Source organism: Eubalaena glacialis, chromosome 6, assembly GCF_028564815.1.
Source record: "Eubalaena glacialis isolate mEubGla1 chromosome 6, mEubGla1.1.hap2.+ XY, whole genome shotgun sequence".
NCBI lineage: Eukaryota > Metazoa > Chordata > Mammalia > Artiodactyla > Balaenidae > Eubalaena > Eubalaena glacialis.
The window spans coordinates 126,291,346-126,310,703 of NC_083721.1; the positions used below are offsets into that span (position 1 = coordinate 126,291,346).

Genomic DNA, 19,358 nt, shown 5'->3' on the forward strand with positions numbered 1-19,358 from the left:
CCACTGTGCCACCAGGGAAGCCCCATAAACGTTTATAATTGTTATATCTTCTTCTTGGATTGATCCTTTGATTATTATGTAGTGTCCCTCCTTATCTCTTGGAACAGTCTTTACTTTAAAGTCAATTTTATCAAATACAGGTATTGCTACTCCAACTTTCTTTTGATTTCCATTTGCATGGAATATCTTTTTCCATCCCTTCACTTTCAGTCTGTATGTGTCCCTAGGTCTGAAGTGGGTCTCTTGTAGACAGCATATATATGGGTCTTGTTTTGGTATCTATTCAGCCAGTCTCTGTCTTTTGGTTTGGGCATTTAATCCATTTACATTCAAGGTTATTAGCAATATGTATGTTCCTATTACCATTTTCTTAATTGTTTTGGGTTTGTTTTTGTGGGTCTTTTTCTTCTCCTGTTTTCCACCTAGAGAAGTTTCTTTAGCGTTTGTTGTAAAGCTGGTTTGGTGGTGCTGAATTCTCTTAGCTTTTGTTTGTCTGAAAAGCTTTTGATTTCTCCATCGAATCTGAATGAGATCCTTGCTGGGTAGAGTAATCTTGATTGTAGGTTTTCCTCTTTCATCACTTTAAGTATATCCTGCCACTCCCTTCTGGCCAGCAGAGTTTCTGCTGAAAAATCAGCTGATAACCTTATGTGGATTCCTTTTTATGTTATTTGTTGTTTTTCCCTTGCTGCTTTTAATATTTTTTCTTTGAATTTAATTTTTGTTAGTTTGATTAATGTGTGTCTTGGTGTGTTTTTCCTGGGGTTTATCCTGTATGGAACTCTCTGTGCTTCCTGGACTTGGGTGACTGTTTCCTTTCCCATGTTAAGGAAGTTTTCAACTATAATCTCTTCAAATATTTTCTCAGACCCTTTCTTTTTCTCTTCCTCTTCTGGGACCCCTATAATTCGATTGTTGGTGAATTTAGTGTTGTTCCAGAGGTTTCTGAGATTGTCTTCAATTCTTTTCATTCTTTTTTCTTTATTCTGCTCCTCGGCAGTTATTTCCACCATTTTGTCTACCAGCTCACCTATTTGTTCTTCTGTCTCAGTTATTCTGTTACTGATTCCTTCTAGTGTATTATTCATTTCAGTTATTGTGTTGTTCATCTCTGCTTGTTTGTTCTTTAGTTCTTCTAGATCTTTGTTAAACATTTCTTGTATTTTCTCAATCCATGCCTCCATTCTGGTTCTGAGATTCTGGATCATCTTTACTATCGTTACTCTGAATTCTTTTTCAGGTAGATTGCCTATTTCCTGTTCATTTATTTGGTCTTGTAGGTTCTTACCTTGCTCTTTCATCTGTGACATATGTTTTTGCTGTCTCTCTCTCTTTTTTTTTTTTTTTTTTTTTTTTTTAATGAGCAGGATTGTGTTCCTGTCTTACTGGTTGTTGGGCCTGAGGCTTCTAACACTGGAGTTTGTAGGCTGTTGGGTAGAGCTGGGTCTTGGTGCTGAGATGAGGAACTCCGTGAGACCTCACTCCGATGAATATTCCCTGGGGTCTGAGGTTCTCTGTTAGTCCAGTGGTTCCGACACGGAACTCCCACCACAGGAGCTTCAGCCCGACCCCCGGCTCGTGAACCAAGATCCTGCAAGCCACATGGGGTGGCAAAAAAAAAAGAGAGAACAATAACAAAGTAAAAGATAAAATTAGACTAGGAAGCTAACAGATATGTTAGAAAGAATATAAAAATAAAAATATAGATGAATCAACAACTGGAAGGTGCAACAGGACAATTGTAAAAAAGAGGCAGAGGGAAAAGAGGAAAAAAAAAAGGTGGGGTGGAGAGGCCTTGGCTGTGGAGGGCGGGGCCTAAGCAAGGGCAAGGTTTGGGCGGTGAGTGGGGCCTGTGCTTAGGACCCACAGGGCTGGAAAAGGCCCTGAGGGCTGTGTGGGGTCGGGGGTGGAGCTTAGGCTCAAAGGAACAGGAGGGGGCCAGGCGTGCCCCCCACCCCTGGTCTCAGAGGGCAGGGGCCTCACCTGGGAGCCCAGCAGGCTCCCTGGGCCTGAGTGGGAGGGGCAAACTCCCTCTACTCCCCTCCCACTCCTCCTGGAGGGCACCTCCCGCCTGCCTCTTCTGATCTCCCCGGCCTCCCTCCTGTGCCCCTAAGGACCCACACAGCCTGGAGGGGACTTTGGAGGGCAGGGTCCAGCCTGGGAGCTCAGCAGGCTCTCTGTGCCCGCGTGGGCGGGGCAAACACCCTCTGCTCCTCTTCCACTCCTCCCAGAGGGCCCCTCCCGCCTGCCTATCCTGATCTTCCCGGCCTCCCTCCTATGCCTCTAGAACCCACGTGGCCTGAAGGAGGCATTGGAGGGGGTGGCTACCGGCCTGGGAGCTCAGCAGGCTCCCTAGAGTGGGCCGGGCGATCACCCTCTGCTCCTTTCCCACTCCTCCTGGAGGGCCCCTCCTGCCTGCCTCTCCTCATCTCCCTGGCCTCAGGGGCGCTGATCCTGTCAGGCCTCCACTTCTCCTCCCCCCCTGAGTTCCCCCATGTCCTACCGGTTCATTTGGGGGTTCCTCCCATCTCCTTGGGCGTCAGGGTCCCCCACCAGCGGCCGGCAGGTGCCCTAGTTGTGGGGCGATGCTAACTTGGCATCTTCCCACACTGCCATCTTGACTCCTATTCTCACATTTTTATTAGGTAGAATAGGTATTATTTCCATCTTACAGATTGAAGGAAGCTGGTGCTTAAGTGTGAGGTCACAGAATTAACAAGTAGCAAATAGAGGAGAAAAGTCTTCTTCCAGCATTTTTAGATAGTCAAAAATTTAAACACCAAAGCCAGTTTCCAAAAGCAAAGACTTTGTATGAACGTTACCTTAATTTTTATAAGTAGCCACAAAACCCAAAGTATTGACATAGATCAATACTTTATACCTGTTTTTCCTTTACTATTAATCTTTATTGACCATTATATATAATTCTTCTTAGGATAAAAAAGCATTTGAATAGGATAGCATTTACATAAAGTTCAAAACTGACAAGTTTAATCTTCAGTGTTAGAAATAAGGTTACATTGGGGAGGGGTAGTAACTGGGAGACAATACAAGGGTTCCCTGTTTTTAATTTCTTTTTTCAGGGTCTTTTATGTTGTGCTTAGTAGTGTTCTGTGTCTTGAACTGAGTGTGGATATATATAGATATGCTCCTACTATAAAGATTCATCAGGTTGTATACTTATAAGTTTGCATTTTTCTATATGTCTTATATATCAACAAAAAATTTTACTTTAAAAAATGTAAAAATTTATTTATTCATCCTTGCTTGCATCTAAAGAAATTCAAAAATCTTAAAATTACTCATTTCTTTTGGCTTTTTAACGTTCAGGCATGTCCAAATACTGAATAATAATTTTAAATTTTAATATTTTAAAAATATTTTCAAATTCTTCTTTCCTCAGCAAAGAAAGAATAATAAGAAGGTTCGAGTGACAGTGAAGCCCCATTTGCTATACAGAGTAAGTTTCCTGTCAGAGAATTCAAAGTTGTTGTTTTTGCTTTGAAAGTATAGAAGGAACAAAATGTTTTCAATACATTAGTAGAAAAACTTCTTAAAATTAGAGTTAATAATAATAATTAAATCTTTCTTCTCTTCAGCCTTTAGAACAGCAACATGGAGTCATTCCTGATCAGGATGCAGAATTTCGTCTCTTTGACCGAGTTGTAAATGTGAGAGAGAACTTTTCCGTTCCAGTTGGCCTTCGGGGCACCATCATAGGAATTAAAGGGGGTAATAACTCAATACTTGACGTGTCTCCAACTGCGTTTATATTGTAGAGTGAAACACAAACTTGTGTGTCTTATATGTAAGCAGAAAGCAACTATAAATCAGGAAAAACACTAAATCCTTTTATGTTTTAGTTAAGTTTTTTCCAGCTTTAGGTTTCAAAGAAAATTCTTCTTCTCTATCTTATGTAATCATCTGGGAAGTGATTAAAACGTGGGGAAGTTGAGGAACGGCTGCTTAAAATTTGGTAGCTTATGTATAGCACATTAAAATTATCTGAAACCTTGGTGAGAATACATACATGTGTTTTCATGAAACTAAGAGAAACATTTCATTGGGTTTCATCTAACCTTGTTCAGGGCTTTACCTTAATTGTCATTGTAATCTCTTGATATCTGTGGAGAAATAAACAAACATGATGCATCAGCTTATTTGTGGTTAAAAGATTTGCATATTTATTTGAATTTTATGAATACAACTAGATATTGTATGTAAAACAGACCTATCTGTTGTACAACAATTTGCATATAGTTAACACTACAATACTATACATTTAAAAATGGTTACAATGATAAATTTTATTTTATGTGTTTTTTACAAAAAAAAAAAAAAAGAAAAATGAGAGTATGGAAAGAAAAGGGAAGAATTAACTAAGGATCTAGAAATGCCTCAAAGGGATGCCTGGAGTGAGTAGCTTTGCAACATAGATTCCAAAAAAAGTCAACCCAACATGAGGCAGCAAATCAGGTACCTAGAGGTCAGAGTGCTGGCAGCACTGTCCCTCCATATCCCAGGCACTCAACCTTGGTCTCACTGCCAGAAAGAAGGAAGAGCAGACAGGCCATGAGCCTAAGAGAGCTGCTTATTTATTGCCAACAGTATGCCCAGCACTTTTACATTTTGCATTTAACCCTCCCAACCATCTGAGAGGGAGATATTATTTCCTCGCCTAAGAGTTTAAGTGACTTTCCTGAATTTACACAAATAAGTGGCAGAGCTGGGATTTGAACTCTTTGCCCTGATTCTTTTCTAACTTTGAGCAGTGGTTCTCCACATTTGCACATCTTCTTGGGGTCTGCCTCTAAAAGAGAATTTTCTTACCTGATTTTTGTTTGAATTTTTTTGGATACATTTCTGGTGCTGAAAATGGAGGCGGGAAGGTTAAGTAGGTAAAGCCCAGGCTAAGTATGGTAAGGGTCAGATGGCTGCAATGAAGCAACCCTCCTGCTGCTATCTGTTTAGGCTCAGGCATTGGCAGTTCAAATGTTGAGCTTATTGGATTGTACTCTAATTAGATTGTCCTGAAAAAGCCTTAGGACTCTGATAACATAGAAGTTTCCTTTCTTCTGGCAACCCCTGTCAGTAGTAGTGACCACTTGGAATTTTGTCTTGACAGAAATTTTAAAGCTACACCTACTCTGAGTGGAAAAAGCTCTGTCATTGATTAACCATGTCTGCCATGGACATGGAATATAAAGGGAAATATTTGTCTTACTGCCTTCAGCTGATACCTCATCTCCGTAGTCATCTCCACTAAAGGGGGTGAACAATCCTCTTGTCAATAATCTTTTGAGTAAGTGGCTTCTCCCTCAGACGGGAAACAGGAACTTAGAAAGTGGACCTTAAGCCTTCAGAGGAGAAACTCCTGCCTCCCATTGAGCCCCACTTTCTTGGGTTTAGATTTTAGGTTAAAGTGTCAGGTGAAAGGTACAGCCAGATGGGGGAGAATGAGTAAGCTCTGCAGGCCTGGTTTCATTTGGGCAATGAGGGACCAAGAATGAGGGAAACATCCCCCAACCCCTAACATAGTATCAGGTATGGTATTAGTGTTCTCCCGAGAAACAGAACCAATAGCATGGAAAGGGGTGGGGATAGAGATGGGGAGAGAAAGAGAGAGAGAGTCAATTCTGAAGTTATGTGATAGACTCTATTATTAATTTGGGCTTAGAATTCAAATATTATTATAGCTAATTATTTCACTTTACCTTGGCATTTTAGTAAACTTAAACTTTCCAGTTATATCCCATCATCCTGTCTACCAAAATTTATCCTTCTCTGTTCCTCCTTAAGTTTATTGCACCACAGTCTTTCTCACGTGTCTCATGTCTCAGTCATGCCATCCATTGTCTACCAAGTCATCTCAGCCAGAACTTTGGAGTAATCTTTGACATCTCCGTTCTTTTTGTCTACACAGGTCACAAACTCCCGCCAGTTCTATCTAGTAGTATATCCGTTCTCTCCATTCCGTTCCTTTCATTACTGCCATGTCTTCAAATCTTCATTTCCTTTGTCTGATTGTAAGACCTTCTAAACTGCAAATTCCAAAGTTATCTCTTTTATTAACTCTCTTTTTATGAATAATTTCCAACATACACCAAAACAAAGAGAAAAATATAATTAATTCTCACAGTACCTAATTTAAAATAGTATTATTTTAACTTTACGTTAATACCAGTAAGGTAATCTGTGAGCTTATTTTCTTTTCATGCACTCTCTGTATTGATAGTTGTAATGCTTCTTATACCCCAAAAACTTACATGCTGATTTTTCTTTTATCGTATGATTTTTCAGTCTCTCTCTTTTTTAAACAGCCAATAGAGAAGCTGATGTACTATTTGAAGTATTATTTGATGAAGAATTTCCTGGAGGTTTAACAATAAGGTTTGTATTTCCAGATGATAATTACACTTTGTAAATATGCCCATGTGGCCAACAACTACATTACTTGTTTATTTGTCCACAATTTCAGTTCCTAGTATGTACAAGACATCATACTTGCTACCAGGGATGTAACAGTGAATAAGACAGACATGGTTTCTACCCTCATAGAGCTTTCATTTTAGTAAGCGGGGGAATACATTGGGTTGGCCAAAAAGTTCGTTCGGGTTTTTGTAAGATGGTACCAAAAACCCGAACGAACTTTTTGGCCAACCCAATAATTAACTTACTACAATATTAATTTTTTAATTAAAATGTGACAAGTGCTGGGAAGAAGTATTTCAGGTGTCTATAAGAGTGTGATCTGTCCTGAGAGTTCTAGAAAGGCTTTCTTTAAGAAATGATGTTTAAAATGGGACATGAAGAATAGGTAGCTGGAGGAAGAGTGACAAGTGGTCAGGAAAAAAGAATAGCATATGCAACAGAGGACATTTTCACTCATTTAAAAACTAAAAGAATGCAGGTGTGTCAACTTCAGCAACTGTGTAAGATTAGAGTAAGGGAGAAAAGCAAGGACCACACTGTGCAGGAACTGGTAAGCCACTTTCAGGACATGCTAAGGATCTTGGTATCTTGGTCTTTATCATTAAAGCAATGTGAACCATCAAAATCAGAGATGTGACATGATCAGATTTGCATTTTTTTTTATGGTTAAATAACTTGAGGAATAGAAACGTTCTTTGAATTGAGTGACATTTTAAGTCTTTGTCATTTGTTTTAGTGGAGTTGTGGGTGCTCAAGCTAGATTGGGTTGGTTTGAGGAGTGAATGGCAGGTGTAACAAGGGAGGCAAGAAACTGAGCTGACCCTTGAGAAGTTTGACCATGAAGGGGAGAAAAGATAACTGGGGGTGAGGAGGTTTAAAGGAAGAGGATTGGATTGTTTGTTTTTAATTTAACATGGTGGAGACTTGTTCATATCTATTTTGGAGAGCATTAATAGAAAGAAAGTTTAAAGTTATAGGAAAAAGATCATGTTAGAATGAGAAGTGTCATGGAATATTAGAAAGTGTGGGCTCTTTCACTTAACCTTTGTGTTACCTTAGGTAGGTTAGTTAAAAGCATTCTGACCCTCAATTTCGTCATCTATAATGAAGATGTGCACTTCACTAGGTGATTGTGAGGGTTAAATGAAATCCTTTCCAGTTTTCCTTTCTCCCTGCTAAACACCAACTGGAAAACTGAACTGAAGTTAGCTTAGTTTCTTTTTCTCCTCTGTTTTGATTAGTGGTAATTAAAATAAAAAATTAATTACTCTTATTTAGCCTATTTGCATAAAATCACAATCTTCAGTCCTTACAAGTAGTGATCACATTCAGAATGCTATTATTGTTTTGCAACTTGAATGTGCCTATTACCCAAAGACTTTACTGTCTGCACTCTTAAATGCAGCAGCAGGGTCTGGATCCCATGTCTGATTTTATTTTTCATGAAAATGTTTGATTACCAATAACTTTAGGTGAAATAACTTTGAAATATATTTTTAAGATGATTAACTTTTTTCTCAGGGCTTTTTTTTCCCTCTCCTAGGTAGAGACACTGGATTTCTTGACTGACTGAGAGCTGTGTAAAAGATTACATGCCTGCAATATATTCATTTCTGTAATGCAGAATCTTAAACTATAGTTCTCACAAAAATATTTTCTAGAAATCTTACAAAGATTTCTCATGAAAGAATTCTACTTCCCCATGATCTCAGAATATAAGAAAATTACATTCTAAAGAGGTGATAGAGTTGAAAACTTTTGACCAGAGAAGGCTTATTTTAATATCTAAACACTTTTATCAAGGCCAGGAAGGAAGGAAATCACAATACTTGTCTCTTAGCCTTCCCAGTTCTGGAACATTAAGATGGGAAGATGAGGATAAAAAGAGCTGGACTCAACAATTGATCAAGAGACAAAAGTGATCAAAGCTAACATTTGCCCTGTTGCATAGGTAGAGCCACACAGCTCCACACTGGGTAGATTCATAACCTTTTAAAGAAGTTTGACATTTAATTCATGAATTTTTGGTTAACTCAGCTATTACGTTGCAAGCCTTCTGAGGACAAACTAACACACACACAACTATACCTCTAGAACATTTTTCCCCCCACTTAGTAGCACTGAATACTCTATTCAGAAACTTTTCAGAAATCTTATAAATTGAGATCTTTCTATGATTTCAAGTTCCTCTACTGAATTTAAAAGTAATATTTATTAATTCGGATTGTGGACTGTCCACCCCAAAATTATTTGATTCTTTTAGCTCCCTTTAGTATTAATTCCCTCTGACCCTGATAAAACTTTTTACTTTTAGGTGCTCACCTGGTAGAGGTTATCGACTGCCAACAAGTGCCTTGGTGAACCTTTCTCATGGGAGTCGCTCTGAGACAGGAAATCAGAAGTTGACAGCCATTGTGAAACCACAGCCAGCTGTGAATCACTATAGCTCAAATGCATCAATTTCATCTGGGCATTTGGGAGGTCTGAACCATTCCCCTCAATCACTTTTTGTTCCTACTCAAGTAAGACTTTTATTTAAATAATGAGCTTGAAAATATCTGTTTTCTCTTTATATATTTACTTGGTAGACTAACACTTATATTTTGTCTTATATCACCCAAATGTCCTATATTATCTCCTACAAAATGACATTAATTTGAAAGGTAAGGGAGAGGACTATATCATGTTTATCAAAAGCAATTTTCAGATTCCCACCATATAACTCACGGGTGATTTCCTTTATTTCATCTTCCTGAGGGCAAAACTTGAATTGTTTTGTGTGAGATACTTAACTTTATTTAATTCCGTGGCCCCAAATATTAACCAAACTTTTTGTTTTGTTTCTTTTGTTTTGTTTTTAAACATCTTTATTGGAGTATAATTGCTTTACATTGTTGTGTTAGTTGCTGCTGTATAACAAAGTGAATCAGCTATAGGTATACATATATCGCCATATCCCCTCCCTCTTGCGTCTCCCTCCCACCCTCCCTATCCCACCCCATCGCAAAGCACCGAGCTAATCTCCCTGTGCTATGCGGCTGCTTCCCACTAGCTATCTATTTTACATTTAACCAAACTTTTTAATCCAAATAGCACATGTTTATTATAGACTAATTAGAAAACAGATAAATAGATGATAACAAAGGAAACAAGCAAAAATCCTCTCAAATCTCGTAGGTAACCACTGTCAAATTTTGGTGCATATTTTTCTAGATATTTAATTTGCATGAAATCAGTTCTCCATAAGTAATAGCTGATTTTTTTAATCAGATTATTTTTGAGTAAGATAAAAATTTTTTTAATTTTTTTAAATTTAATTTTATTTATCTTTGGCTGCGTTGGGTCTTCGTTGCTGCACGCGGGCTTTCTCTAGTTGCAGCGAGCGGGGGCTACTTTGTTGTGGTGCGCAGCCTTCTCATTGCAGTGGCTTTTCTTGTTGCGGAGCACGGGCTCTAGGTGCACGGGCTTCAGTAGTTACAGCACGCGGGCTCTAGAGCATGCGGGCTTCAGTAGTTGCAGCGCGTGGGCTCAATAGTTGCGGTGCATGGGCTCTACAGCACAGGCTCAGTAGTTGTGGTGCACGGGCTTAGTTGCTCCATGGCATGTGGGATCTTCCTGGACCAGGGATCGAACCTGTGTCCCCTGCATTGGAGGTGGATTCTTAACCACTGCGCCACCAGGGAAATCCCAAAAAATTTTAAAATAAATATTATTAAATGTTAGCTTCAATAAGATAATATGCCAGTATTGGAAGACCAAAAAAAAATCTTTTGGTGGGATATTGATTCAGTATAATCTTTTATAGCATTTGTTATGCTTTAAATATTTTTTAATAACCAATTACATCTGTAGAAGAACATTTTCACTCCAGCAGTATACTTTTATGATTACTATACTGAGCTCCAGAAAAAAAGAACTGAGATAACGGATAATGAAATTTAAATATCCTGTCTACTGCTAAATAGCTTTAATAAATAAATTATTTGATTTTTAATCTGAATCTTTATTTTTTCATGTTTCAGTTTTCCTTAAGAAGTTTTTTGTACTTTCCCAGGTACCTGCTAAAGATGATGATGAATTTTGCAACATTTGGCAATCCTTACAGGGATCTGGAAAGGTTCAACACTTTCAGCCACCTCTACAAGAGAAGGTTAGTATACCTTGCTTGATGGACATTTAATTTTTTTTAATTTATTTTATATTTCTCTTTTAGGTATGCAGTGATTAATTTTCCTCCTGAAATCTTACAAAATAGAAATAACACTTTGATCTTGAATTTTCTTAGTTCTCTTAGGCTACATGTGTTTTTGGACTAATGAGTAAGAATGTAGACAATTTTTCTTTTTAATAAAGGCTTTAATGGCACCCATTAACTTACTCACTTCCACTTGAATGTATAGCTTTATGCTGGCAGTTGGTTGTCTTAAATGTGTATGAGCAAATTCACATTCCTTGATAGAGTTTAAGAAGAGGAAAGAAATTCTGCTAAAAGAGTAGACTCAGGCACCAAAAAAAAAGGAAAAAGAAAAGGAATGAATTCCTACTACATTTTTTGCTAATTACTAACCTAAGTTCTCAGCTTAGGTCAAAAAGGAATGTCCTCTCAGGTTTATAAACCAGTAGCCTGCACCATGAGGGCCTAATTTATTCTAATGTCCTCCCGTGATGGTGGCATCATCAGCGCTAGGGAGGGGAAAATAGCGAAGGGAATGTTCGTAAAGTAAAAATAAAAAGTGAGAGTGACAACAACATTGTAAGTCAACTGTACTTCAGTTTTTAAATAAATAAATAAATAATAAAGTGGGAAAAATAATCTAAACAAAGTAAAAAAAAAAAAAAGTGAGAGTTACAACGCACAGGTCACTTCTGCCAATATGCTATTTTAAGTTTTCCTTAGATCATTCATAAATCTTTCTACATAAATGTAATCCATAACCAGATTTTTAAAACCTCTTTTCCTCTCTTATTTATTTAATACAGCTAATTCCTCAAGAGTGCTTTTTTATCATTCATTCATTCAACATGTATTTATTAAGTGCCTACCATGTGCCAGACGTTGTTCTATGCACTGAGAATATAGCTGCAAACAAAACAAAAATCCTGGCTCTCATACAGTTAGTACTGTAGGGAGGAAAGGACAATAAATAAGACCAAAAAAAAAAAATGGTATATTAGATGATAATATAAGTTTGAGAAAAATTGCAGGGAAGCAGGATAGGGAATTTTGGGGAGGGGGAAGGCAAGGTTTTGCAGGGTTTTTGTTTTTGTTTTTGTTTTTTTAAACACCATGTGTTTATATTTTAATGATTTTCATTTTTTTTTTAAAATATTTTATTTATTTATTTTTGGCTGTGTTGGGTCTTCGTTTCTGTGTGAGGGCTTTCTCTAGTTGTGGCAAGCGGGGGCCACTCTTCATCGCGGTGCACGGGCCTCTCTTGTTGCGGAGCACAGGCTCCAGACGCGCAGTCTCAGTAATTGTGGCTCACGGGCTTAGCTGCTCCGCGGCATGTGGGATCTTCCCAGACCAGGGCTCGAACCCATGTCCCCTGCATTAGCAGACAAACTCTCAACCACTGCGCCACCAGGGAAGCCCCTGTTTTTGTTTTTTTGTTGTTGGTTTTTTAGGGGTTTTTTTGTTTTGTTTTTTTGTTTTTATTTTTTTGCTTTGTTGATTTGTTTTGTTTGTTTTCTGGTTTTTGGGGTTTTTTTATTTTGGTTGTGCTGGGTCTTGGTTGCAGCAGGTGGGCTCCTTAGTTGCGGCTCATCAGCTCCTTAGTTGCAGCACATGGGCTTCTTAGTTGCAGCAGACGGGCTCCTTAGTTGCAGCTCATCAGCTCCTTAGTCGCGACTTACTGGCTTCTTAGTTGTGGCACACGGACTCCTTAGTTGTGGCATGCAAACTCTAAGTTGCAGCATGCATGTGGGATCTAGTTCCCTGGCCAGGGATCGAACCCGGGCCCCCTGCATTGGGAGTGTGGAGTCTTAACCACTGCGCCACCAGGGAAATCCCCTGCAGTTTTAAGTGGAATGTTCAGGTAACATTTGAGCAAAGATTTGAACGAAATGAGGAGTGGATATACAGATATCTGAGGGGAGAGTATTCAAGACAAAGTCAAAGGCCCTGTTGGGGGTGGTGATCCCTGGCATACACAAGGATGAGAAAGAAGACCATTTGGCTGAATCAGTAGGGTGAGTTGTAGGAAATGTAATTAGAGAGGTAAGAGATTGATACTATGTAGGACCTCCTGGACCATTATAAGGACATTGGCTTTTACTCGGTGAGATAGGGAATCAGCAGAGGGTTTTGCACAGCAGAGTGACATGATTTGACTTATATTTTAATAGGATCACTCTGCCTGCTATCTTGAGAATAGAATGTAGAGGAACCAAGGTGGAAACAGAGACTAGTTCAGAGACTACTGAAATCATCAAGATAGAGTTGATATTGACTTGGACCAGGGTAGTAGGACCCTGTGAAAAGTGGTCAAATTCTAAACGTATTTGGAAGGGATTTCCAGCTGATGATGAATTGGATATGCGGGTAAAAGAGAAAGAATGTATTAAAGGACGTGACTCTTAAGGTCTGAGTAACTAAAAGGATAGAGGGGCTATTAACTGAGATGGGAAAGACTGCAGATCTGGTAGGTTTGTGGGGGAAGATCAGGAGTTCAATTTTGGTAAGTTTGAGATGTATACTAAACATTTAAGAAGAGTTATTGGAGTTAGATATTTGAGTGGAGATGTAGAGTTGGACACTGAGTCTGAAGGTCATCAATGTTATCCAGGCTGGAGAGAGAAATTTGGGAATCATTATATACATATATATGTATATACACCCACACATATACATATACATATATGTGTGTATATGTGCATATGTGTGTGTGCATATATGTGTATATATCTATATCTATCTATATCCAAGAAAGTGGATAGATAGAAAAAAAGTTCAACAACTTAGCCTTAGAGCATTCCATCCTTCAAGAGTCAGCGAGACTAGGTGAAACTAACAAAGAAGACTGAGAAGGAATGGCCGGTGAGACGGGAAGAAAACCAGGGAAGGGTGGTTTCTAGATGCCATGTGAAGAACAGATGTCAGAGGGAACAGAGTAATCAACTGTGTCAAACGCTGCTGATGGATCAATTAAGATGAAAACTGAGAATTGACTACGCACAGAATTTAGCACATGAAGGCCATTGGCAACCTTGACAAGAACAGTTTCAGTTAAGTGATAGGAGCGAAATACTGATTAGAGTGGGTTTAAGAGAAAAGAGGAAGAGAGAAATTGGAGGCAGCAAATATGGGTAATTCTTTCAAGGAGTTTTGCTCTAAGAGAAAACATTACCCTGAGTCTCTCCTCTTTCCTTTCCCTATTTGTTCAGGTTCTTTGTTAACCTCTGTTCTTCCAGCCTTTCACTGGGGGCTGTTTCCCAAAACGCAACAGTCTTCCTTTCCCTTTTGCCTTATTCCTTGACTGGTGACTTTGGCTCTTACTTCTCTGCTAATTACCACTTAATCTATGTCTCTAATTCCAACCTCTCAATCAAGATCCAGCCCAATATCTCCAACTTTCTAGAAGACAGGTATAGATGGATGCTCCGCCATCACCTCAACTTCAAGATATCTCACAACTGACCTCATCTAAAGCCTCTTCTCTTATCCTTATTTTCTAACACAACCATTTACTCAGGCATATAATCTGAAAAGCATGAAGTCAAAAATTTTTGCTTCTTCTCTCTAATATTTTTTGCATTGAGTCCCCAAATCTTTTTACCCTTTCTCAGTTTTTACAACTGGACCTTAAATTGACATCCCAGCCCTAGATTAACCTCCTATCTGTGCTTCCTGTTTCTTATGTCTTTCCTTTCTAGTCCTTCTTACATAGTACTTCCTACCTAATCTTTCCTAAAGATCCTTTCACCAGTGTTGCTCAATCATGGCATAATTGAGCAACGTATCTAATTAATAAGGACTCCTGCTTTTGAACTCAGTTTATGCACTGTGGCAGTGTAGCGAAGATAAATCTGGTATTAGACTCAGAATCAGGAAATCAGGTTTTGTGCCTCAAGTTGCACAAATCTTATTTCCCTAGGCTTCTGTGGCCTCGTGTATAAAATTAAGGCTTGGACTTAGATGAACTCTGAGGTTTTTTCCAGCCCTCAAATAGTGTTGTTCAAATACTCTAGAATGTATAGGGCTCCCTGTTTAATACTAGTGGAATTCAACCTCAACTCAAACTAATATTTAGGCCTTCTATAATCCAACTCTGCATAGTTCTTATATAAAGTATGTCAACTATTTGGTAAAATGGTCTGTTCTAATCAGATTGGTCTCCTAACTTTCCCTTTCCCATAAACAGGTAATTTCCATTTCAGATTATGTGTTTGCATTGTTCCTTCCACTTAGGATGCCCTTTCCTCTCTCACTGCCAAAAAGTCTACTAGCTATTACCACCAATTTCCTTGAGATGGAACGCCACACTTGATAATATATTTCCTCAGAATCTTCTGTATGCATCTCTTATTATTAGGTGCTATTTCATTATTTATATCAGCTGAACACTCCCATGTTTTATCTCCTGTATATTCTAAGAATTACGAGCCACCACATATAACACTTATATCCATGAAGCCTTAATAAGCAGCCTGGAATTCATCTGATAAGCAAATTATAGAGAACTCAACATGATTTTTTTTTTTTAAAGGTATTCAAGCTTCTGGAAAAGGCAAAACTATAGAGTCAGTAAAAATATCAGTGGTTGCCAGGGATTATTGGGAATGGGAGAGATGAATTGGTGGAGCACAGAAGATTTTTAGAGCATTGAATATGCTCTGTATGATACTATAGTGATGGATACATGTCGTTACACATTTGTCCAAACCCATAGAATATATAACACCAAGAGTGAACCCAATGTAAAATAAGGACTTGGGGTAACAATTATGTGTCATTGTAGGTTCATCAGTTGTCACAAATGCACCACTCCAGTGGGGATGTTGATAATGGGGAAGGCTGTGCATGTGTGGGGCGGGAGGTATAGGGGAAATCTCTGTACCTTCCTCTCAATATTGGTGTGAACATAAAACTGCTCTTTCAGAAAGTCTTTAATGGCTTCCCTGGTGGCACAGTGGTTAAGAATCCACCTGCCAATGCAGGGGACACGGGTTCGAGCCCTGGTCTGGGAAGATCCCACATGCCACAGAGTAACTAAGCCCATGCGCCACAACTACTGAGCCTGCGCTCTAGAGCCCGCGAGCCACAACTACTGAGCCCGTGTGCCACAACTACTGAAGCCCGCGTGCCTAGAGCCCGTGCTCCGCCACAAGAGAAGCCACTGCAATGAGAAGCCCGCGCACTGCAACAAAGAGTAGCCCCCGCTCGCCGCAACTAGAGAAAGCCCATGCCCAGCAACAAAGACCCAACACAACCAAAAATAAATAAATAAATATTTTTTTTAAAAAAAGTCTTTAAAAAAACATTCAAGTCTTTATTGGCAGAATATGACAATGTGACTGACACAAATAGCTTTATTTAGACATCAAACAGAATAACTCAAAAAACCATACTTAAAAGTAGGATATTTTCTTTCTAATTAAACTTAGGGCACTTTTTCTCTGAAATGGTACTGTGAACTTGGGTTTTAGAGTTAGAGCTCAGATATCAGATCTCCTATTTAGTTCTGTAACCAATTACATTATCACTTTGAGCCTCAGTTTACTCCTCTATAACATGGAATCAAAATACACCATAGCATTTTTATGATTATAGCATTATTATAATGATGTTAAGATAATGGATGCAAAGTACATCTTAACCATGCCTGGCACATAATAGACACACAGTATTCGTTCACACCAATTTATTGATCCTGATGTTCTAATTCCCTTCTTTAGAGTCAGAATCCCCCACCAGCCATTGTGCTATGTGGATGGAAGTCTCTTGGCCCTTTTTTTTTTAAAGAGTAAAGAACCCTAGATGTTCTTGTGCATATGAGCTCATCAGACCTTCCTTCACACTTTGGTGCATATCACAACTATTTTGGAGCATGTCCACTGCCAACTAAGACACGATGTGCCTTTGTACCCAGTGTTCATTCGTCTGTGCTCAGAAAAAAATAAATAGGGCCCACCAAAAGCAAAATTGTGTAATCATTGTAAAGTGATTAATTTGTATTGAACATCTCCAGCCCCTACTTCTGCTTCCCCTTCCCACTTCAGCTGTGGCAAGTTATCTGTCTCTTTTTGCCTTCAGGCCTCTTCTCCCTATCAGAAAGCAAAAGGATCTGCTGTGATCTTTATATGAAACTTACTCATGTCATTTTGCTAATTTTGTCCATTCATGCACTGTCTCAATTACAGTAGCTTTATAATCAGTCTTGCTATCTGGTAGTGGTAATAGTCTTCCAGCATTTGAAAACCTTGACATTATAAATATTAATTAATAAAAATCAGGTATTAGGGGAAAGGATGTGAAAGGGCTAATAATATCCTCAACTTTTATAACATAGGGACAGGAATGATGAATTTTTAAAAACTCTAATGGAAATTTTTAAAATAATGAAGTCAAGAAAATAGTATAATAAATCTACATGTACCCATCCTTTACCTTGAACATGTCCAGTTCTGTTTCTTCCATGATACCTATTCATTTCCTATCCCCACATACCCCAGAGATAGGATTATTTTGAAGCAAATCTAGAGAGCTCTTTAGAGGCTGATATTTCTGTTAGGAAGAAACATTCACCTAAAGTTTAATCTTTAGTTTCTGTATTAACTTCAAACAAAATTAGATTGAATTCTTTCTATTGAAAGCATTTTTGTAAAATAATTGTTTTCTGTGTACCTTACTATCTAACTAACGCATAGAGAAACGTCTGGAGTTGTGATCATAATGTTAATAATGGTCATTTTGGGGGCGGTAGAATTTGAGTGGTTTTCTTAAATTCTCTGTACTTTTCTGCATTCCTTAAATCTTTTTCTAGTGAGCTCTATAACTTTTATAAAAATAATAAAGTATTTATTAAGCATTGAGGAAGAGAAGTAGTTTTAATATTAAGAGTTTGTTTAAATCATTTATAAGAATTTTAATTTTCAGGGTGCAGTTCTACCTCAAGAAATAAGTCAAGTAACTCAACATCACAAATCTGGCTTTAATGAGAACAGTGTTAAGCAAAGAAAACATGAGCCTCACAGAAAATGTAAGTTATGAGTTAGAAAGTATACTTGTGGTGCTAACTGCTTCCTTTTATTTGTATTAATTAACAGCTTTGTTGAGTTGTAATTCATACATGATAAAATTCATCCTTTTAAAGTATACAATCAGTGTTTTTTGGTGTTTTCACAAAGTTGTACAACCAATGCCACTGTCTAAATTTAGAACAATTTCATCTCCCCAAAAAGAAATACCATACTTATTAGTAGTGATTCCCCTAGTCCTGGCAACCACTAATTTACTTCTGCCTCTATGGATTGACCTATTCTGGATATTTCACGTAAACAGAATCATAAAATATGTGACCTTTGAGACTGGCTCCTTTAACTTGGCATAATCTTTTCAAGGTTCATCCATCTTGTAGCATGTATCAGTACTTCATTCCTTTTTACAGCTGAACAATATTCTATAGTATGAATACTATATTTTGTTTATCCATTCATCCATTGATGGACATTTGGATTGTTTCCACTCTTGGGCTGTAATAAATAATGCTACTGTGGATGTTTATGTACAAGTTTTTGTGTGAACATATGTTTGCAGTTTTCTTGGGTATATATGAATGAATGGAATAACTGAGTCATGTGTTAACTCTATGCTTAACTTTTTGTGGAACTACCAAACTGTTTTCCAAAGTAGCTGTACCATTTTACATTCCCACCAGCAATATATGAGGATCCAATTTCTTTACATACTCCATAACACTTGTTATTATCCATCTTTTTTATTATAGCCATCCTAGTGAATGTAGAGTCTCCTTGTGGTTTTCATTTGTAATTCATTAATGACTAATAGTGTTGAACATTTTTTCATGTGCTTATTGGCTGTTTGTATATCTTCTTTGGAGAAATATATATTCAAATCCTTTGCTCATTTTAAAATTGGGTTGTCTTTTTATTCTTGAGTTGTAAGACTTCTTTTTATGTTCTGTATCCTATATGCTGAGCAGATATTTGATTTGCAGATATGTGCTCTCATTCTCTGGGTTGTCTTTTAACTTTTTTTACAGTGTCCTTGAAGCACAAAAGTTTTTAGTTTTCATCAAGTCCAATTTATCTATTTTTTTCTACTTTTTCTTTGTTTGCTTATGCTTTAGGTATCATATAAGAAACCATTGCCTAATTCAAGGTCACACAAATTTACACCTATGTTTTCTTCTAAGAGTGTTATAGTTTTAGCTCTAACGTTTTGGTCTTTTTTTCATTTTTGAATAAGTATATACATGGTATGAGATAGGGGTCCATATTCACTCTTCTGCATGTAGATATCTAGTTGTCCCAGAACTACTTGCTAAAAGACAGTTCTTTCCCCATTGAATTCTCTTTGCACTCCATTGAATTGTCTTGGCACCCTTGTCAGAAATCAATTGACCATAGATGTATGGGTTTATTTCTAGTTTGTCAATTGCATTTCAACTATCTATATGCCATCTTTTTGTGAACAACACACCGTCTTCATTACCATAGCTTTGTTATCAGTTTTGAAATTGGGAAATTTGAATCCTCCAACATTGTTTTTCTTTTTCAAGATTATTTTGTCTGTTCTGGTCTCTTGCATTTCCATATGAATTTTAGGATCAACTTGTCTATTTCTGCAAATATGGCAGCTGGAATTTTTATAGGGATCATATTGAATCTGTAGACCACTTTGGGTAGTACTGTCATTTAGCAATATTAAGCCTTTCTGTTTCTTTCAATGATGTCTTGTAGTTTTC

General features: G+C 37.9%; 1 protein-coding gene across 4 annotated transcripts in view; it reads left to right on the top strand.

Moving 5' to 3' along the window:
• Positions 1–19,358, top strand: part of XRN1 (5'-3' exoribonuclease 1) — a 94,838-nt gene that overhangs the window by 63,435 nt on the left and 12,045 nt on the right. For all 4 annotated transcript variants that reach the window (XM_061193599.1, XM_061193602.1, XM_061193601.1 and 1 more), the window contains exons 28-33: positions 3,404–3,460; positions 3,600–3,732; positions 6,321–6,390; positions 8,747–8,954; positions 10,487–10,582; positions 17,528–17,630. In XM_061193599.1, the coding sequence (XP_061049582.1) occupies positions 3,404–3,460; positions 3,600–3,732; positions 6,321–6,390; positions 8,747–8,954; positions 10,487–10,582; positions 17,528–17,630 (667 nt within the window). The remainder of the gene's footprint in view (positions 1–3,403; positions 3,461–3,599; positions 3,733–6,320; positions 6,391–8,746; positions 8,955–10,486; positions 10,583–17,527; positions 17,631–19,358) is intronic.